The following is a 20,973-nucleotide window of genomic DNA, read 5'->3' on the forward strand; positions in this document are numbered from 1 at the left end:
CGTCCATGTGAAGGATTATGTTTGTATATGTGGAGATCAAACCTTTTTTCTTTGGAAAACTCCCCAAACCCTCTGAGGCCAGTTGATTCAGCAAGAAGAAAATGAGTTCAGCCAATATGCTTTGAGATTCCAACCTTTTCAGAGAACTTGTATTACAAGTGCTGTTACATACACAGTCCTATGTGATCCTACCTGAACCCGTATTTGATGCTCACAATTACCCAAACGTGTGGGCAGGGCGGCTGTTATTAAGCCACCTTACAGATGAAGAAATTGAGGTTAATAGAGTTTAAAAAGCTTGCCCAAGGTCAGGCAGCTAATAAATAGCAGAGCCAGCATCTGAACCACAGTCTTTGGACTCCAAGTTCCATACTTTCTGCTGCCCACACCTTCCCCCTTGTCAAAGAGAATCCGTCAGTGGTGGTATTACAGGTTCAGACCATCTCTCCTGAAGATTTTCTTACTCCAAGATCTGCTTCTAGAGAATGGAACCTATGGGGGTTAAGATGGCCTGTCTTTTACTCAGTGCTATGTGCATGTCTGTCATTTCATTGGTTTCAGCCCTGCCTACTTTAAGTCTATGAAAGCAGTGAGTAGTATTTGTGGGCCAGGGCTAGCATTATATGGTTTTGGCTTTTCAATCAACTTTTATTCTATTTCTTCTAGAACCTTCTGGCAGCTTCTCCTTGCTGCCAATGGGACAGAAACAGGTGGGGATGGCATTTCACAGTGACTTGTTTCTCTTCTCAGTATCTCTGTGCTCTGGGACCCAGCAGAGCCTTTATTTATCAAGCTCATTTTCCTTTGACCCACTATCCTGCCTACTGCTCCAACTTTTATTGTTTATTCCAGGTTTTGAAAGAGTTGCAAAATTTATCAAACATAAGCGTTTACTTAGGAAATGGAATGGACAGATAGGTGGGTAGGTAACTTCGGCTGAACGTGCTTCCGAACCATTGGTGTTAAGAGATCAGGTGATTCGGCGTGAAGTAAACCGGCTAGCCTCAGGCAGCAAGGAAATGGGGTGCAGCCAGGCCAGTACTGGCTGCTTGTTCTCCCGGAACCAGAAAGGCTGGGCATTGGGTGTCCTGCTAAAACTCAGCTGGCTAGTACAGAGGGCTGACCAGTAGAAGGCAGTAATTGCTTAACTTTCATCTGATCAAAGAATGCAGTTTACTCATGGGTACTGGCCCTACAGAACAAGTAGATTGTTGAATATATTTGAATAACCAAGCTTTCAAAACAGAAGCAAAACATACTCCTGGTGATGTGTAAAAGGCAAATAAAGTCAACCAGTCTCTCTTTTCATTGTAGATATATGAATTGTGGACTTTCCCATACCCGAGGTCAGAATGCTGCTCCTCTGTCATGCTCTAGCTGTAGCTGTTATCCAGATCTTTATCTTTTCGGAAAACTGGGCATTTGCCAAGAACATCAACTTCTATAACGTGAGGCCTCCTCTCGACCGTAAGTAATGGTTGCCATTGTGGCTCATGCTGTGGGGTCAGGGTGCACATTTGAAGTCCCTGTTACTACCTATAGTAACTTTGCCTTTTTGGGAACATTTGGTTTATACCTAGAATAAACCAGAAAGTCTTCACTACTTCTGTGGGTAAAGGTAATACATGGTGACGGAAATTTTCTCCATTTCTTTGAAATGGTTAGGCTTATTATTGAAGTCTCAAAAGGGTTCTTGTTTAAAATAATTTTTTGAACACTGTCCCTGAGAATGGCTTAGCAGAGGGAACTCACTATTCTTCAATGGTCTCTTTGTTGGAGAAGCATATCGGCTGTAGGAAGATTCTGCATAAATGGTATATAAATTCTTACAAATGGCCATTAACAATTTTGAAAATAGCTTGGTGTGTTTCAAATTTGGAGGGGAATACTACTTGGATTTTCATTAATATTATGCAGTGTCACCATTAGCAAAGGCTGTATAAAATTCACCTTTTCCACTAATAATCTAAAAATAAGGAAATAGTGTATGTTATCTACCGGGTAATATATATTTTACATATATGTGTAATTGTATACATGTATCTTTCCTCTTTTCTCTCTTTTCAGACCAAAAAAACACTCTCTGATATACTTTATTAGAGAGAGATTGTTACAGATAGAAATTGTTTCATATAATGTGAATGTCTATGGTTCCCACACCTGGAAGAGTATCAGAATCATGATAGGAGCTTTTAAAGCTATATATGCCCAGGGCCCTTCTCCAGAGATGAAGTAGTCAGAGGGTGGGATACAGAATATTTTTTTCTTTTCTTTTTTTCCCCCTCTTCTTTTTAAAAAAGCTCTCCTGACACTAATGATGCACAGCCAGGTTTGGGAACCACTGTCTTTATCCTACTCCCAGCTGAGGCCTGTATCACTAGGGTGCTTCACTTTGTGTTTTCTTTATTGTTTAGGACATTCAGTCACCTGTGTGTATGTATATGTGATGAATTGTATTTGGGGATATTAATATATGAAAAATATGCAGCAGTATCACATCCTTACAAATGTCTGTGTATTTTTCTATTTCCTCTAGTCAATCTATTTCCTCTCCCTTTCCCCACCTTCTCTCTGTCTCTCTCTCAATCTCTCTGTCTCTCCAGGACTCAGCCCACAGCAATGACTTTTAGACTCTTAGATTCTCTTTATTTATAGTCAAAATCGTTTGCAATGTCCCATGCCTTCTGTCTTCCAGAAGGTGTACACACACACATATGTATACACATGTATGCCACACACACACACACCTTGGACTGTCATTTATTATACATTTGTAAATTAGTGATGATTGTTTACTGGTAGCTTAATGGCATGGCACAGACATAGTTTTCATAAAACCCAAATTATCGACAGATTTTGAACTTTTAAAGCCTAATACAATTTTATGATGAGAAAAAAATTGTTAAAAAAAAGAGGAAAAAAGTAATATTTGCTTGTTATAGAAAACTCCAAAGAGGAAGGGTACAGGAGCAATTAAAATTTATTCATAATTCCGTGATTCAGAGTGAGCTCTTCTTTACATTTTGGAATATGTTTCCTTCCACTGTTTTTCCTATGTAAGTGTATTTAAATATGTGACATCCTGAGATCACACAAATTTTATTTTGCTGTAGTTTTTCTCCCATTACACTATATTTTGAATATTTTCCCATGTCTTTGAAAGTATTTTAATGCCTTTTAGATTTAAATATTTTTTAATCATATGACTAAAGTTTGTTTAACTAATTCCCCATAATTTATATTAGCCACAGATACACACACACACACACACACACAATCACAAGCAAGGTAAATGTTAATGCTTCATTGAAAATCTTTTTAAATGCGTTTTCTTCTTCAATTAGCTAATGACCTTAGAATAGACTCTTGGAATTAGAATTGCTAAATCTAAAAGGTAGTGCCAATTTATATTTTAGCTGTACACCCACCAGCATTGAGTATTAGTATTTTTTTAACTGTACTGATTTAATAGGTGAAAATGGATTTTATTATTTCATTTTTTATTTATTTACCTACCTCATTCACTTTTGTGCGTGGGCAGAACTGAAATGTATTTGCAATACTTAATGTCCTCTGAACTTTAGCTTTCAATATTTTCCTCTTGTTTTATACATAGACAGATATCCTCCCTGTATTTGAAATACCCCCTGCTTTCTAATTATTATCCCAACTTGTGGTCAGGTTACTAGGATGATTTGGAGTTCACCTTGATCTTTGTCTTGATCTTGATCTTCGTCTGTTTCATTCTCCAAAAATGGGAGAATTGAAAGTTTTATACAGGGCTTTATACCCTGGCCTATAGAGAAATGTCAAATTTATTATACTTTTGACTTCTTGGTCACTAAAATAACAAGATAAAAGGCAGAAAAAAAAAAAGCATAAAACATAAAGACAGAAAACACATACTAGTTGCTGTCCATTCAGACTGCCAGCAGCTCATAATTCCTTTCCTGAGCGTAAGGGCCTGAGAATGACTATCATCCTATATTAAGTGTTACATTCCGGGTTGGGACCAATGTTGTGATAATTGACACCTATCAAATGAGATTACTTGTTAGAGGTTGAATGTAGCCATGATGCAGGTGCATACGGATACAAACCAGCAGGATTGGATGTGCCAGGGACTCTGCTAGATATTTTTCCGGCAATATGTAATCTTCACTATACCTCTGCAGGTCATGGGGATCTTCATCGTTACTATTATTGTAAATATTGTTATTTCCAGAAGTTAAAATCACACAACTAATTAGTGGGAAGGGCAAATTCAAACTCAGGTTGTCTTTTCAGGGACAATACGATATCAAATTATTGGTTCCAATCCTGCCACCACACTTGCCCACCCACTCAACCCTCACTTATCCCCAAGTTATAAATTATAGTAGGACAATACCATGGATATTTCAAACTGCTTTGTGGAATCATTTTCATTATTCTATAGTGAATATTCATAGATGAAATATTTAAAGAAAAGAGAATAAAGAAAATGCCCCAAAGTCTGGCAGTTAAGTCCAGCACCCTAGAAATGGAAATGGTAAGGATGATGGCTTATAAATTTTGTTTGATCTAATAAAAGTTGCCAAATTTGTACCGTATTTGATGTGTGAAATTTTTGTCTTTTTTAACCTGTTTCACTTTGCGTTTTTCTCTAAAGCTACACCATTTCCAAACAGCTTCAAATGTTTTACCTGTGAAAACGCAGGGGATAATTATAACTGCAATCGATGGGCGGAAGACAAATGGTGTCCAGAAGGTAAGTGTGCTGAGTTTGGAAGACTCTTGTGATCACACCTCCTTTAGCTCTCTCCTGACTGCCCTGAGCAGAGGCGTCTTGGGTAATGGGATTAGCAAACCAACAGGCAGACCATGTGCTATAGGAATCAGAGATTTCTTTTACAAGACTATCTAGACATCAGACTACTTTGAGAGTACTTGAAAACTGATAGCACAGCCTCAATCTGTAGTTGTGTGTGCCTTGAGGCAGAATTTCTTAAATAGTATTTACCAGAGAGAACAAATAGACCACAATGTTGACTGAGACAGTCTAAGAATTTCAGAAATGCTTGATGATACCTCTAGAAACATCATACTTACTGGCTAAAGCAAAGGAAGCTTTCTGTACTCTTGAGATACACTGATGCTTGGGAAGCTCATTCATTCACTTGACAAACATTTGAGTATCTGTTTAGTTTGTTTAGTTTGCTGCTGTATCCCCAGTGCCTAATACGGTACTGGCCCATATTCAGCGCTCAGTAAATGTTTGCTGATGCGATGAAGGGATGCCTTTGATCAGCTCAGGGAAAGCTTCTCTGAGGAGTATACATTTGAACTAAGATCTGAATGACTAAAACAAGCCAGCCATGTGGAGATCTGTAGGAAGAGCATCCCAGGAAGAGGGAACAGCAGATGTAAAGGCTGCAAGAGGCAAGATTTGGCCTCTTCCATGAACAGGAAAAAGGCTGTCCAGTGAGGTTTAGTGGGAGATGGAGGAAAGAGCTGATGGAGATAAGGACCAGGACATACAGGATCTTCTTTTTCTGATAAAGAGTTTGAATTTTATTGCAAATGTGATGGGAAGGCAGTAGGGCATTTTAAGCTAGGGAGTACAAGATGGTCATTGTGTCCTAAAATATTGCTCTGGCTGCTGTGTGGAGAATGGATGGTTGGGGACAAGAGTAGAAGGGGACACCAGGTGTGGGGTTTTTCATTGTCTTCAGGCAGGATAAGATGGGAACTTGGACTCGGGGGTAGGAATAGAAGGGGCGAGAACCTGAATGATTTAATACATACAAACCTGGACATAAAGCAGACAGGATGTGCTGATGGATGATTTGGAATAACAAAACTCAGAGTTACAAGGAGATCAGGCAATTCAGATTTTAGGATGCACTGTTTTTTAGGTCTGCAGATGCAAAAGGCCAAGAAAACAAACTCTTCCAGAGTTAGATCACCAGTTTTGGTTTAGTATTACCTTGAATCTTTTGGAAGTTTCTATATCACATTATTTATAGCAATGAAATAGCCTTACCTCTTCCAGATAAAGCCAACGTGTGGAGCCAATAAATAGTACACACTGGAGACCTCCATTGAACCTAAGAATCTTATGCCGTAAATTAGCACAGATGGCTGTGACATCCACATGGACAGCATTTTTCATTATTGAAACGTGTGATATTCTATATGAACACATGCATCTACCATTTTTCAAGAATAATTATTAGAATTTTTTTGAGGTTCTTTTACATTTCTGTTGAGTGATCGGCCTTAAATTGTGTGCATGCTTGTGCGTGCGTGCTTTTGAGGATTTGTTTCTACATTTTTCACAGAAATTTATCTTGGTTATTTCAAAGTTTTTGAGGTTGGCTAATGCTTCTCTTTTTTTTTTGAGGAAGATTAGCCCTGAGCTAACTGCTGCCAATCTTCCTCTTTTCACTGAGGAAGACTGGCCCTGAGCTAACATCCGTGCCCATCTTCCTCTACTTTGTATGTGGGACGCCTACCACAGCATGGCTTACAAAGCGGTGCCATGTCCGCCCCCGGGATCCAAACTGGCAAACCCCAGGCCACCAAAGTGGAATGTGCGCACTTAATTGCTACACCACCAGGCCAGCCCCTAATGCTTCTCTTTACTAAGGTGTTTCAGAGGGTGGGTATCATCCTTTAACTATTTGCTTTAAATTCCCCTGAAAACTGGGTGTTGAGGGTGAGAACAGTCGTTAAGTGGGGCATCGACGTCCAGCCTCTTGAGCCTCATCTTCGTGGACCGCAGTATTCTTTTGAATTGTACCAAACACTGTTCCTACTGGGTCTGTGCATTATGCTCCAATCTGTCATTCATTAATCAAAGCCATCTTTAATGGGAATGTGCTTGGATATTTCTGGGCTTTAGAATTCCATTTCTCTTGAAATGTACAAACAAAAGAGGGAAGCTGCGGCTTCCACCACCAAGGAAATGTCAGAGATGGGAAGAGAGAGGAGGGTCAGCTCTTCCACGTCTACCCTGAGAACCTGACTTTGGAGAGATATGGAATGACCCTACATTCCAGCATGCATGACAGTACAATCTTGACTGTACACTAGTCGAGTTCCTAAGAGCCTAACCATCTGGAATTCTAACTGAAGCTGTAATTTCCTTATTTTTTTTTTCCTTAAAGATTGGCCCTGAGCTAACATCTGTTGCCAGTCTTCTTTTCCTTCTTCTCCCCAAAGCCCCCCAGTACATAGTTGTAGGTCCTTCTAGTTCTGCTATGTGGGACGCTGCCTCAGCATGGCTTGATGAGTGGTGCTGGGTCCACAGCCAGGATCCGAACCAGCCAAACGCTGGGCCCCCAAGCGGAGCTCACAAACTCAACCATTTGGCCACGGGGCCGGTCCCTGAGGGTGCAATTTCTTCTTTTTAGTCTGTCATTATTTAGGAGAGTGATAGTCAACCATATCTTGGGGCAAACAGGCCTGCAGCTAGTGTTCTTTGTTATCTCAGGTTTCCTTTTCACCTTCCAGCTTACTTCTGTGGCTGTAGGTGTTATTAAAAGAGGTTCTGTGTGTAACAGGATATGACAAGAATGACATTTTTATTTTATTGACCCTGGCTTTTTTTCTGACTTTTGAGGGCTGCTTTAGCATGTGTGACATTCTATATGAACACATGCAGCTACCAGTTTTCAATTCTTCTTTGTTTGGAGTGTAAATTGAAATGCCTTTCCACAACATTGAGTGGCTCCCTTACCTCTGAATCCCAAAGTCAGCTCCTCCTGTGGAGCACTTGACAGCACTGTCTAGTTTCACGCTAAGTGTACCGAGAGGCAGAATAGTGTTCTGGTTAAGAACACAAACTGTAGAAAACTGCCTAGATTAGAGTCCTACCTTCCAGCACTTTCTACCTATGTGACTGTGGGCAAGAAACTGAGCCTTGGTTTCTTCATCTGTAAAATGAGGATATTAATATGACTTCTTTTAAGGCTTATTGTAAGGATTGAATGAGTGATTGCATGTCAGAAGAAGGCCTGGCTAATGGTACACTCACTCAATGCATGTTTGCTATTGTTATTATTTAAAGCTCACAACAACCCTCTCACAATGCCAGAGCACTTATCATCATTTTACTAAAAAGTAAATGAGCTCGAAGGATCTAATGTGGCTTGCTCACTTGTGATAGAGGCAGTTCCCTAAATCCAGTATTCCCAACTTTAGTAGGGTTTTTTCCCCATCCCGTGACACTGCTGCTGTAGTCCCTTGAAACTAAGAAGCACTTCATTGGCCTGAGAGAACTGTAGAAGAGATACAGAACTAAAGTGGAGTTTTCTGGGATATTGACTGAAATCACATTCTTGAAAGAACCCTAAGTAATGAATTGTGATTGGTTAAAGCTGTAAGGATAACTCTGTGTAGAAATGAGTTAGCTACGGGGAAGGGGGAGGTAGAGAGAGTAAGAGTTAATTAAAGAAGGGGAGAAAAATGGAAATACTTTGATGAGGAAATGTCAAACACATTGGGAGGATCAGAGCATGAATAAGAACTACAGGAGTGAGGAAGGTGGTCCTGATGGTAGCCCCTGCTTTCCGTTCCAGTTCACCACATGGCCTATTAGTATACAAGAAACAAATGTGGAATAATGCAACAACAGGTGTTCTGACCCACTGCGTTTCACGTTTGCAATTTTCATTTTACTTTAGAGCTATAGAACATGTGCTTCAGAGGGACAGAGATAGAGACACTGACACTTTCATGTGAAATGAGCAGACCTATGGTTTGGATGAAAAACTTGTCCTATTTTTTTTCTCAACGTTAGCTGCCACCAAAGGATAGGTGCCCATTTATGTTCATTTTCAAAGTATACATGTGCTTCAGAAGCTAATGCCTTTTCAAAAATATCACCTGGAAACTCTGGAGTTCACCGCCATTAAATATCTTGCCTAGAAACCTAAAGATCATCTGGAATTTTAGTCATTTCTGAGATGATTGTTGAGATTTTTCTCTTTTTCAATGTAAAAAATGAAGTTGCCATTTTTTTTCCTGCCTAGATACACAGTACTGTTTGACAGTTCACCACTTTACCCGTCATGGAAGAAGTACATCCATCACCAAAAAGTGCGCCTCCAGAAGTGAATGTCATTTAGTTGGCTGCCACCACAGCCGAGATTCTGAACATACAGTAAGGAGTGTGTGTGTGTGTGTGTGTAAGTTACTGTCCTAAGATTTCTTGCTAGTGATGGTTAGTTATACATCGTGGAGAGGCAGGAAGGATAAGTAATATGTTGTTGAACATGTTTATTCTTTGAGGAAAGACTCCCTTACAGTGATGCAATGGAGACCAAAGAGAAGTTGAAGACCTTCTGTCCTTCAACAAAAAATGATGTTACTAAAAACAAATGATAATTCCCAGACTCCAGAGCTAGACCCTAGATCTTGGACTTGGGGCGAATTGTCTAAAGTCAGTTCTGGAAGCCCAACAGCAAACCATCCATGAGAGAATGACACACAGAGCCCAGCTCGCTTATCTTATGGCCAGAAATCACCAAAAACACTTCACAGGGAAGCTGGAAGGTGGAAAGAGGAAAATGGTGACAGCTTTTTCTAAGGAAACCTTGTCTCACTCACTACCGCTGCTTCAATGAGGAAGTGAGAGCCTGACAGATTAACCTCAGTTTGATGCAATGAACTATAGATGCATTTTAGATCAACTGATCTCTTTAATTTTCTCATTCTATCATCATATGCCTGGAATCCTGAAGTGTTTGGGAAAAAAATCATTGAAATTATGTTAATTTCGAGAGATTTTAGAATTTGATTTGGCCTATATGCACAGCAAATGGTTCGGACACCAGTGGCTTTTAGCTCTGGCTACACAGGAGGATCTCCTGGGGAGCTTTTACAAGCTATGTTGGTGGTGGTAGGAGAGCATCCCAGACCAACTGAAGCAGAACTTCAGGGTGGGGTCCTGGGCATCAGGATCTTTTTTTTTTTTTTAAGTTCCCCAAGGTGATTCTGATGTGCAGCCAGGATTGAGAACCAGTGATATAGACACTTTATCTTCCCTAGCCATCCTGGAAGGGTGAAGCATTGTACCAGGTCTTATGATAGGAGATTGCTTCCCCTGAAAACCTCTTGTGCTGTGAGGGTGCAAGGTTTTTTTCACCGTTCAGCGCCCATAATTAACAAACCGTTGCTGCTGTAATGATAGGAATCAGGTGTTAGCAGAGACAACAGAGAGTCATTATTATCCCCTAACAAGTAGCCCCAAGAAGGAAAATCAATGACCAATCCTAAAGGTTCTTAGCTTTCATTTTTGTTTCAGTGTTTTTCCTTTCAAACACCAAGAAGATTTGTTGACCCAATCAAGCAGTCTTATTCAGTTTCCTTTCCTCTTCTTTCCCTTGCTTATGCTTGGGTTGATGCAGATTAATCACAGCTAAAATGAAAAGACTCTCAAGATGATCCTTACTTTCAGTGGGGGAAGGTGACTCATAGACTGAATAACTCTAATTTTCTCTGTCCTCAGATAGAGCTGAGGGACGCCTTTCTTTCATTTGGCTTTGTTTCACCCTTCCGTCTTCCTGGAATTCACTCTTTCCCTCTCCTCTTCCTTTCGTAACAGGAGTGTCGGTCTTGCTGTGAAGGAATGATCTGCAATGTAGAATTACCCACCAACCACACTAATGCAGTCTTCGCTGTAATGCACGCTCAGAGAACGTCTGGCAGCAGTGCCCCCACGCTCTACCTCCCAGCTCTTGCCTGGGTCTTCATGCTTCCGTTGCAATGATGCCGCCATACCAAGGAGAGGCAGAGACCTGCCCTCTGAAGCACAAGCTAAAAACTGTGAAATCAGTGAATTTCTGAGTGAAGATGGATCTTGCACTTGGTGAAGAGTGCACATTGGACCCCAAAGCAGAAGCCATTGTTTGCTTGGCTACGATGCTTCTGCATGAGGCTGCTGGATTGAGGAAGGGGATTTGGCAGGGACTGAGGGGATTATCTGGTTTCCAGGCTTCCTGGTCAAGGGGGCTGCATTCTGTCACTTCGGCAGGGCGGATCCTGCCAGCATCTACAACTGGCAGGTTGCAATAGCCTATATTGTCCCCGCCTGACCAGGCCTTTAGTTGAAAGGACTCCTTGACCTCATTGACTTCTTCCAAGGCTGCTGGGTCAGACCCTCTTGTTTCTGTGATTAGCTCAGAGCATCTCTATGAAATCTAACCCTTCCCCCGATAAGAAAGTAGTTTCCCCACCAACAGCGTAGTCAATGAGAAAGGCAACTGTAGGAAGAAGACTTTCAGTTGAACTAATATGAAACTCATTTGTGAATTGTGGGGGGAAATAAAGGTTTTAAATTATACAATGTAAAATGCCTGCCTGTGTGTTTCTTGACTGACATGGAGACCTCAGATGAAGCACATTTGCCAGTGTCATAAAGGAGGTCAATGAAGTTATGTTTTGCTGCGCCATGGGTGGTATATTCTGGCTTAAAGTATAAAATTCCAAGCCAAAGTGTCTTGGATTTCCTTTTTTGGGAAGGACACTTCTTAGGATGCTAAATGCAAAATTAGTGAATTGAGAAGTTCAGGAAACTGCCCCGATCAAGGAGGATGACAGCTTATCATATGATGCACCCTTAGCAGTAGCAACTTAAAGTCAGAGACCAGGATAGTCAACTTCTCTCTGAATGTCAGGGCCACCAAGAGAACCTTTCTAAACACATGCTAAAATGTTTTGTCCTTTGTCTCCTCTTTTATAGCACAGTCTCAGAATTAATGATCAACTTCTTTCTGTTTCTAGAATCCTGATTTCCTACCTTTACACTTTGGGGTGATCTTTAAACACTCTGCCCTTGTCTGTATAGTGATGAGTTAATAGAGTGTTGTTATGTTTTTCTACCATTAGAATGCTGAGTGTTTTGCAGAATCCATTAATGGTGCTATCCTGGCCACATAGGCTCACCTCTGATGGGGGTTGGCAAACTATGGCCCATGGGCCAAATATGTCCCACCACTCTTAGTCTGCTCTGACTGCTGTATCAAATATACTATTGAGTGGCTTAAACAAAAACATTTAATTTTCACAGCTCTGGAGGTGGGAAGTCCAAGAACAAGGTGCAGCAGATCTGGTATCTGGTGAGGTCCTACTTCCTAGTTTGCAGGCCGCCATCTTCTTGTATCCTCACAGGGCAGAGGGCAGAGGGCAGAGAGAGAGCTCTGGTCTCTTCATTCCCTTATAAAGGCACTAATTGCATTCCTGAGGGCTCTACCTTCACGACTAATTATCTCCCAAAGGCCCCACTTCCAAATACCATCACATTGGGGATTTAGGCTTCAGCATATGAATTTTGGGGAGACACATGCAGGCCATAGCTACCACCTATTTTTGTGAATAAAGTTTTATTAGAACACAGCCATGTCTGTTCATTTACATATGGTCTATGGCTGCTTTCAGGCTACAGCAGCAAGGACAAGTAGATGCAGCAGAGAGTGTATGGCCTACACAGTCTAAAAGATTTACTTTCTTGCCCTTTACAGGAAAAGTTTGCTGATCCCTTGCCCATGAAATGGGAAAACTGCATTGGGAGAAAGCTGCTTGCTTTGCAGGTACCACCGTGCTAATGGTGGTTACTCACCTGTGCAATGGTTTACCAGATCACTTCCCTTTTTTTCTTTGTCTTCTGCATCAGTGAATTTTTCTTCTCTGTTTTGATTGTTTGCTCCACTCATTAGACTCAGTCTCTTTGTGGTTAGTGCTACAGGTGCTGGGCAGTATGCTTGTTTCTTCTCATCTTTAACACACTGAAAGCATTTCATCTTAAGGCTGTTTAGCTTCTAATAAAACAGGGAGGGGATAGATGTCATTATCTCCCTGTCTCTGGCCCAACCATAGACTCACCTGGAAGCATCAGTTTTGAAGCCTGATGTAGAGTTATCCTGCCTTTCACTCAGCACCTTGAAGTATTTGAGTTTTCATAGGTTACGCTTGTTTGAAATTAATTATATATGGCTTCACTTGAAACATTTTAATAGCATCTTTGCTGTGTTTTTAGTCCCCAGGGTTTCTTTTGACTGTGTAATTGACAAATTGTCTGGTAAAAAACCATTAGCAGACAGGTTTGGGTTTTTTTTTTCTGATTTTGTTTTTGCTGTCTAGATTAATGGATTTTCCTTTGTGTTTTTTTCTTTCTTTTCTGAGGAAACATCTTAATTTTCTCTTCTTCACCCCATATATCATGTTTGCATGGATTTCACTGCTTACCTCCATTCCCTCAAGCATTTAAAATGGGCTATGTTGGGGTCAGCCTGTGGCTGAGTGGTTAAAGTTCTGTGCACCTGGCCCGAGGTTCATGGGTTCAGATCCCCGGTGTGAACCTACTCCACTCATGAGCCATGCTGTGGAGGCATCCCACATACAAAGTAGGGGAAGACTAGCACAGATGTTAGCTCAGGGCTTATCTTCCTCAAGCAAAAAAAGAGAAGAATTGGCAAGAGATGTGAGCTCAGGGCAAATCTTCCTCACACAAAAAAATAAAAATAAAATAGGCCTATGTTAAGCAAAAGTGAGAATGCAGAGAGGAAAGAAACTCTTGGCAGAGATAGCCTAGGGAGTAGGGGGTGCCACATTTACAAATAGGAATATGGGCTGCCCAATTCAATCTGAATTTCAGATAACGAATAATATTTTAGTATAAGTTATTCATGAACTCACAAGTCTGGCTCATCTAAGGCAATGTTTTCAAATCCTTGTAATAAATCAGAACCTTCTGGGTACCTTCAAAACAAAAAAATTCCAAAAATTCCCAGGGCTTCCTGGAGATGTTGATTGAGTAGACTGGGATGAAGCACAAGCCTAACCCCAATAATTAAATGTTAAATGTTTTTTTTAAAAGCTCTCAGGTGATTGTGATGCTGAGCCAGGTGTGTTACCCTTGACCTGAGGGGATTATTCCTTCCTTTGAACCGCGGTCCTTGGCCACATAAGAGAAATGCTAGTGAATGAATAATAAACATGTGCACAAGTAACCTGGATTAGAGCTGTGGTTCTCAAAGTGTGGTCCCCAGACCAGCAGCATCAGCATCACCTAGAAGCTTGTTAGAAATGCAAATTCCCAGGCTCCATTCCAGACCTGTTGAATCAGAAACTCCACAGGTTCAATCTGTATTTCAAAAGGCCTCCAGGTGCTTCTGATGCACACACAAGCTTGAGAACCACCAGACCAGAGAAGCACTTCCCAAACGTCTTGGGTAAATGGGTCCTTGGTGGCTGCATGAGAATCACTCAGGGAGCTTGTGAAAAACAAAAACAAAACAGGAAAAAAGAAAGTCAGACTCCTAGGCCCTAACTCCAGAAAGTCAGATTCTTTATGTCTGAGTTGTATCAGACAGTCTATTTTTAACTAACTCCTCAATTGATTCTGGTATGTCGCCACTTTGGGAGCCGCTAAACTAGAGAATAAGTGTTGGGAGTGATGTTGGTGACCAGAAGACACAGCCTCCAACCCCTGACCTTCAAGTTCTAACATAAAGCCCTAGTCATAATAAGTTGACTCGTGGTGTCTCCAGTATAATTTAAAAACTAGAATCCAAAAATAAATCCAATCAGAGTTCATTACATGGATTTTTTTTCAATCCATTGCATAGGAACCTAGAATGGCCAAGTATCCCAGTCCTCAGACTGATTTAATTTGTTCCTAGTGAGCAAGAAAATGAAGAATACTTTGGCATCAAAACGTCTAAAAAGAATTGAGGTAGTAGGGGCAGGAAATGAGGAGAATATGTATGATTGTTGTTATAAAAGAGAAAAGGGGATTAGCAGTGAATATGAAGAGGGTCTGAGGGAATGGTCTGTCAAAGGTCCATTTTGAATAGATCTGCATTCTAGAATAAACTTTGAATTCCCATCCATCAACCATTTTCTGAAAAAGAAAAAGTAGTACCGAACACATTTTTTCCAGCTATGTCTAAACGCTCCCTATATCCAGCTCTGAGTGAAGGTAGCAGTCAGAAATTACAGGCATTATTTTCCATACAATCTGCATTCACAGTCATGTCAGTCACTGTGTAAAATATATTTCATAAGAAAAGGGAAGGAGGTGGGGCGGTTTCTCTTTCTTACCGAGAAAGAACTTATGAAGCCGTGCAAAGCGTGAAACGAGCATTATGAACTGGCATGAACTTGGGGAGTGAGGTGTGGTGTGGCATTGAGAAAACGTATTTCACATTTGTGAAATTACTCTTATGCAAAGTTTTTGTGACATGTAGACTGCCATCTTAGAAAACTCTGCTCTGACCTTTGGATCTTAAATGTTTTATTTTTCACCTCGTTCTTTGTCATCGACTCTATGATTTGAGGAGGGTTACATCGCAATGCTGGATAAGTCTGGGTGCAAATCATGCCAGAAGACAAAGGCTGGTAGCGGATGCACAAAGGTGAAAGTTGTAAAAACTGGAAAACAAATGGCCGTTGTAATTTAAGTCTGCCTCTAGGCACAGCTCCTCTACCGCGCACCCGGAAAAGTCTAACAACTTTCTATCACACTTCTCCCTTCGCCTTCATAATCCTGTCTCCTTCCCAGTCCCTCCCTCTTTGCCTTGGCCTCTGTTTCATCACATGCTGAGGCTGGAAGCTGAGCTGTCTTTGGGGTTATCCAGAATGTGAAATAACCAGGGTTTAGGCTGTGAAAAATAGGGTTTTCATAACTCAATTCCAGGAATATTATTCAGTAAGTCTGGAAAACTTGCTGGTCATGATACTGATGATTCTGATTCTGGTAGTCTAAGGGCATCATTTTAGAAAGAAACAACACAGGCCTCAGTAAGGCTGTAGAGGCTTAAGCTGAGAGCATCACACAACTCCTAAACTTCCTTACATGCACTTTTTGGTTCCAGCTACGGAGCTGGGGGCACCTGGAGGACACTGGCTTGGCAGAGCTGCCCTTCGGGAGTGGTCCTGGGAGGCCAGGACATATGGGAACTCCAGGAAACCTGGGGCCTCTTCCAGGCAAGCAGGATGTCCAGGGTTCTGACATTGACTGGACTCCCTGCAAGTGATGGCTGAGTGAGGCCTTAAGGAGCAACGCAAAGCAAAGGGCAAGGTGAGCCGGTCCACAGGGGCTAAGTAGAGACTAGAACCCAGATCCAATGCAAACATTCTTCAAAAAAGGAGAGGTGACAGAGGCAAACAGATCCTGGAGACAGATTCTGAGAAGGTTGTTGAGGGTGCCCAGGGGGGGCACCTTTTATAGAGTGCTGTATCCATCAGGATGACTTCAACTGCCAATGACAGAGAGCCCCAATCAAATTGGCATAAGCAAACTTATTGGCTCACATAACTTGAAGTCCAGAGAGAGAGGAGGTTTGAGGGTGAACTTAACCCAGTGATTCCAGCTCTATTCTCGGCTATTCTTTTGGTTCTCACCAACCCCATGTCCTCTGGTGAGGAGGTGGCCATGGCTGTTCCACACTGCCCACCCAGTGTCCGGGGGAAGAGATGGAGGAATACTACTGGACACTCACCAAGAAGAGAGGAAGGTTCCCAGCAAATCACAAGCAAGATGTGGTCACCCTTGGCTTACTACAGCTAAACAGAGCTCAGTGTCCCCTGAGGCATGTATGGTACATGGCAGAGGCTGGGTATCTGCACAAAATAGGAACTAAAAAGGAGGAAGGAAGAAATGGATCTGGGTGGACAGCTGGAAATGTATGCTCCAGGTTCATACAGTCTGAGGCTGTGCAGGGAGGCAGTTATTAAGGTGGATGGGAAAATGTTACCACGTTAGAGATAAGCGAGCCGAGCCCCCCAGAGCTGTACAGACTTGCCCTAACCACACAGCTAGCTGGAAGCAGACCCAGACAGAGAAGCTCCCCTGCCTACTGCCATTCCCACCACATTCTCTATTTTTTTAACATACATTGTAAATCTGCAAGGAGTGGAGAGAGTACGCAGCACTTCTCAAACTATTCCGCGAGAGAACCTTTTCTTCCTCGAGCATCTGGGTTCCCTGGGACACATTTCTTTTAGCCAACACCACTTTGCAAACATAGAGAAATATGAGGGGAAAGCTGCAGAACACAGGGGTGAGTAAGACACTGACTCCTAAATAAGTTATATGTCATAGGTACCTGATGAGGGCATGCTGAGTGCATGAAACTTGAACCTGTCAGAAACACTCGCTTCTCCAAGATCTTGGGCTCCATCCTATATAGACCGGTTTCCATTATCCTCAGGTGAGCAGTGGCAGAAAATTTAGAAACTGCCTTAAAAGGGGCAGCTTCAGATACTTTTTTTTAATTTTGGTTTTCTTAGATTTGTTGACCTAGTCAATGTCCCAAACTGATTTTAATCCCACTCATGTCATTTCCCTCAAGGTCTGAAGGGCCCACCGCTCCTTAGGATTCAACTATAAGCCAATCAGGAAGGCAATGTTTTCTGAGGATTGTATTTTCTTGTCGTTTCCTCTCTTTCACATGCCCTCTGAAGAATTATCTGAAGTAGTCAGCCATTTTCTATTTCTAAGTATTTTTAGATTTATTATGAAATCAATCTTGAATGAGAGATGGGTCCTGAATATTAAGTAGTTATCTTTATTTTAACTAATGAATTTAGACTAGAGCTCATGAATGGGCTGAAGATGCCTTTATCAGGGATGTGGACAGATTCTCAAGGCAAGTCCTTCTATATTGCATCTAGTAAATGAAAAGGAAGATATACCTAAGTTGAAAAGTAAAGAAAAGGAACAGAAGAGTGTTTTGTCCACCACCTTTCTTTTGGTGGATCTTTGTTTGTAACTAATCAGAAATCCAAATGTCTAACGTTGATTTTGGAAGATGTTTTCTCAGATCTCAGGATCTGGCTCTTTTATACTTACCTGGCCTTAAAAATTATGGAATTTGAAGGAAGACAAGAGAAAGATTTCAATCATAGTTGCAACAATGTCTCATCTTTAGCTACCCGGGGGCAGGGAGCAATTATTTGACTGATGTAACAGATTAGTGAAATAATTGTACATGACAACTTTATTTTTCTTTTTAATGCAGTGTTTCAAAGTGAGAAGTGAGTTTAATCAAGTGGAAAGATAATCCACGATTAAATAAGATAATCAAGCACATATTACAAACAAGCTCTAGTAAAAGCTTAGAGTTCATGGGTAAGGAGAAAACAGTCAAATAGTTTGAGGCAAAACTTTTTTGACTGATTATTTAAAAAAACAAAAAGCAAGAATGCTAAATCTTATCTACTCTTTGAGCAAGGCAAGGGGCAAGGCCAAATCTTCCCCACTTCAACACCTACTGCTCTGGACAGGCAATTACCCGAAGTGGTTTGATGTCTGTTGTCAAACGTGGACAAGTGTTTGTGCTAACGATGCAAGGACAGCACCGAGGTGTGTGGGGTGCGTTCTCAGGGCGCACGTGCAGAATCCTAAAAAGCATTTAATTCTTTTACTCCAGAAGGCTGCAGTGTCTTGAGGGGAAGTGTAATCTGAAGTTTGCATGAGAAAGTAGGAAAACCACACTGCATGGAGGGGCTTTGCAGAGCTTACTCTCCTGGAATCTCTGCTGGGGTTCAGTGGTACCTTAAATCCAGGGGTCAAGGCTGACCTCACAGCTTACTGTTGGGGAACTTCGGCCATTGCAGCTCTGTTCTGAGAGTTTTGCTTTATAAGCAGCCAGGCTTTGAACGACTTATGCCCTAACATCCTAAAAGCACTCAGTACCAGGTCATTGAATGAAGATGGCTTTTCCTCCTTGAGGTTCTCTTGGATGGGGGGGTTGGGTGAAAGATGTGTGGGTCAATAGGTGTGAAGGTGACATATTTAAAAGACAGGAGTAGGAAATGGCTTTGCAACTAATACATTACCCCATTCGAGAATCAGCTTCTTTTCACCCTGTTTGCTCCACGTGACTCAACTCCTGCCTGATTTTTATGATAAATTTCTGAGATTCTGAAATTATAGCCAACTTTTATGTATTCATCCTTTGTAGAGAGCAGTTAGAAACAAACCTCTCTCTAACAGAATCCTTAATAAAATGAACAGGCAAGAAAAGAGGAAGAATAGAAAAAGAAGCCTAGAGCCTAACAATCCTCAAAGCTTAAAACTTAGCGCTTGAAGAACTGAATTGGTCCTGGGCATGTGATGATTATACAAGAGATGATTATAAACAAAAACTGGGCACAGGGGCTCCTCAACTCTCTGATCCCACCACCTGCCACTACGCCCAATGTTGATTCCTACAATAGGGCCAATGGCAGGCAAACCACGGCTTTGCCCAACAGTAAATACCTGTTGAAATGAACCCATGAAATATTTTTCACAAAGTACTTAAACTCACCACTATTAGACGTCCCGTTTGTGCTTATTGTTTATTCCTCTTCCACCTTGTAAGCATTGCAGAAGAATCAGGTAATGACTCTTAAGTACTGGCAGTCAGTGAGTGCTGCAAACAAATACAAATTTCCATTATTTCCATTTTATTTTAAGTCAATCAGTTGTTTTGTGTGCTACCCTTTGTATTTTCTGTGGTTTTGAAGTCTAATAGATGTCCTATCTGCACCCATTAAATTGTCTTCATTTTATTGACAAATAAAGGGACTCTTTTAGCTTTCATTAACTGGTTAAATTTCCTCAAACTTCAAATGCCTCATTTTCGAAAACAATAGGAAGTATATGTTATATATTGTGTAATATGCAGGGCTTCCGTTTAATGAATTGTTTGGCTAATTTTCTTTTAGGCAAATAAGCAAATTAATTTATACAAGCTATTAATACCAATTATTAATGCTTTTCATTTTGTTGGTTTCAGCAATCTCTGCATGACACACATAGCAACCAAATGGAAATTGATTTCACCAAGTTTGGCAACACTGAAGTGTTTTGTAACCTTTGCAACCATGCTTATTGGAAAGGCTGGGTTTAATCATCCTTTATTTTTTTTGCCTGCATCTCAAAATGCTGATAGGTAACAGTTCTATTGCACTTGACAGTTAAAAGTAAATTCATCTCAAGTGTTCCTACACTGTCCTTGATGCTTGTCACCTAAGGAGACTTGAATATGCCCACCAGAAAAGCATTAGCCTAGCTTATCTGGGTCTCAGTTTTTATATGTGGAGCAAAGGAAGTAAGTCTCTCAGCTACCAGGCAGTGGAGGAAGCAGGCCTCCTGGGCAGAACAGAACCTGATTTGGCCAGTTCTATTTGAGACTGAAACTAAAAGTCCATGGAGATTCAAGACCCCCATAAAGCAGAGGAGCTTGGATCTTCTCTTTGCTGCAATGGCTTTAACGTGACTTTCCAATTATACCTCTTTTTGGTGTCTTCTCATTTTGCCTTTCCTCCTAAGAACTAGCTCTCTGACTTTCTCTGTGGTGTAGCTTCTGCTTACTCAGATATTTGAATCCTTTGTGATTCTGGCTCTCTGGGCCCTTGTCACTTCTCTACCCTACGACATTTCTGCATTTCTTCCTATTGCACAATCTGAGTTGCTCAGTGCTTTCTTGCTTTGGAACTCAATTCCGCTCCAGGCTCCCACACAGGTACCCCTATCCAACTTAGGGGTTGGCTATCCTTGGTCCAGGGAACTGTGGTCCAAAAGTGGGGAGGGGGAGCATGGCTCACAGGTGAGGGAGCATAGCTCCCTGATCCTCCCACTCTGCCAGGCAGCTGGGTGGGGCAGTTGCTCTTATAAGTGGTGATGGGGGGGCTAGGTACTATCATTGGTCAGGAGCCAAAATAATATGAGAGGACACACCTTTGAAAGTCTTTTTAAAGCTGAATGTGACAATAGTGGGACACCTTTCTCTCTTCATCTCTCTTCTCACTTCCACATCCCAACCTTCCCCAACATCAAATTTATTCCATCAGCATTTGTATTTCAGTGAAAAAGATTCTGACTTGCCAGCTATCACACTTGCAGTGGCTTAAAATTTTGAGGTTAAGTGGTGTGGGAAACATTCTGTGTTCCAATGTTGTGGACAGTAGGGGCTATGTTTATGAAAGGAACAAATC

At 41.4% G+C, this 20,973-nt stretch overlaps 1 protein-coding gene across 37 annotated transcripts in view; it reads left to right on the plus strand.

Moving 5' to 3' along the window:
* The window catches only part of LYPD6B (LY6/PLAUR domain containing 6B), a 170,962-nt gene extending 159,623 nt beyond the window's left edge, over positions 1-11,339 (plus strand). For all 37 annotated transcript variants that reach the window (XM_070507702.1, XM_044768955.2, XM_044768948.2 and 34 more), the window contains 4 exons: positions 1,315-1,467; positions 4,652-4,750; positions 9,018-9,148; positions 10,592-11,339. In XM_070507702.1, coding sequence (XP_070363803.1) covers positions 1,353-1,467; positions 4,652-4,750; positions 9,018-9,148; positions 10,592-10,756 — 510 coding nt within the window. In that variant the 5' untranslated portion in view covers positions 1,315-1,352 and the 3' untranslated portion in view covers positions 10,757-11,339. The remainder of the gene's footprint in view (positions 1-1,314; positions 1,468-4,651; positions 4,751-9,017; positions 9,149-10,591) is intronic.
* Positions 11,340-20,973: the final 9,634 nt, after the last annotated feature.

The sequence above is a fragment of the Equus asinus genome, chromosome 4 (genome assembly GCF_041296235.1).
Source record: "Equus asinus isolate D_3611 breed Donkey chromosome 4, EquAss-T2T_v2, whole genome shotgun sequence".
Classification (NCBI taxonomy): domain Eukaryota; kingdom Metazoa; phylum Chordata; class Mammalia; order Perissodactyla; family Equidae; genus Equus; species Equus asinus.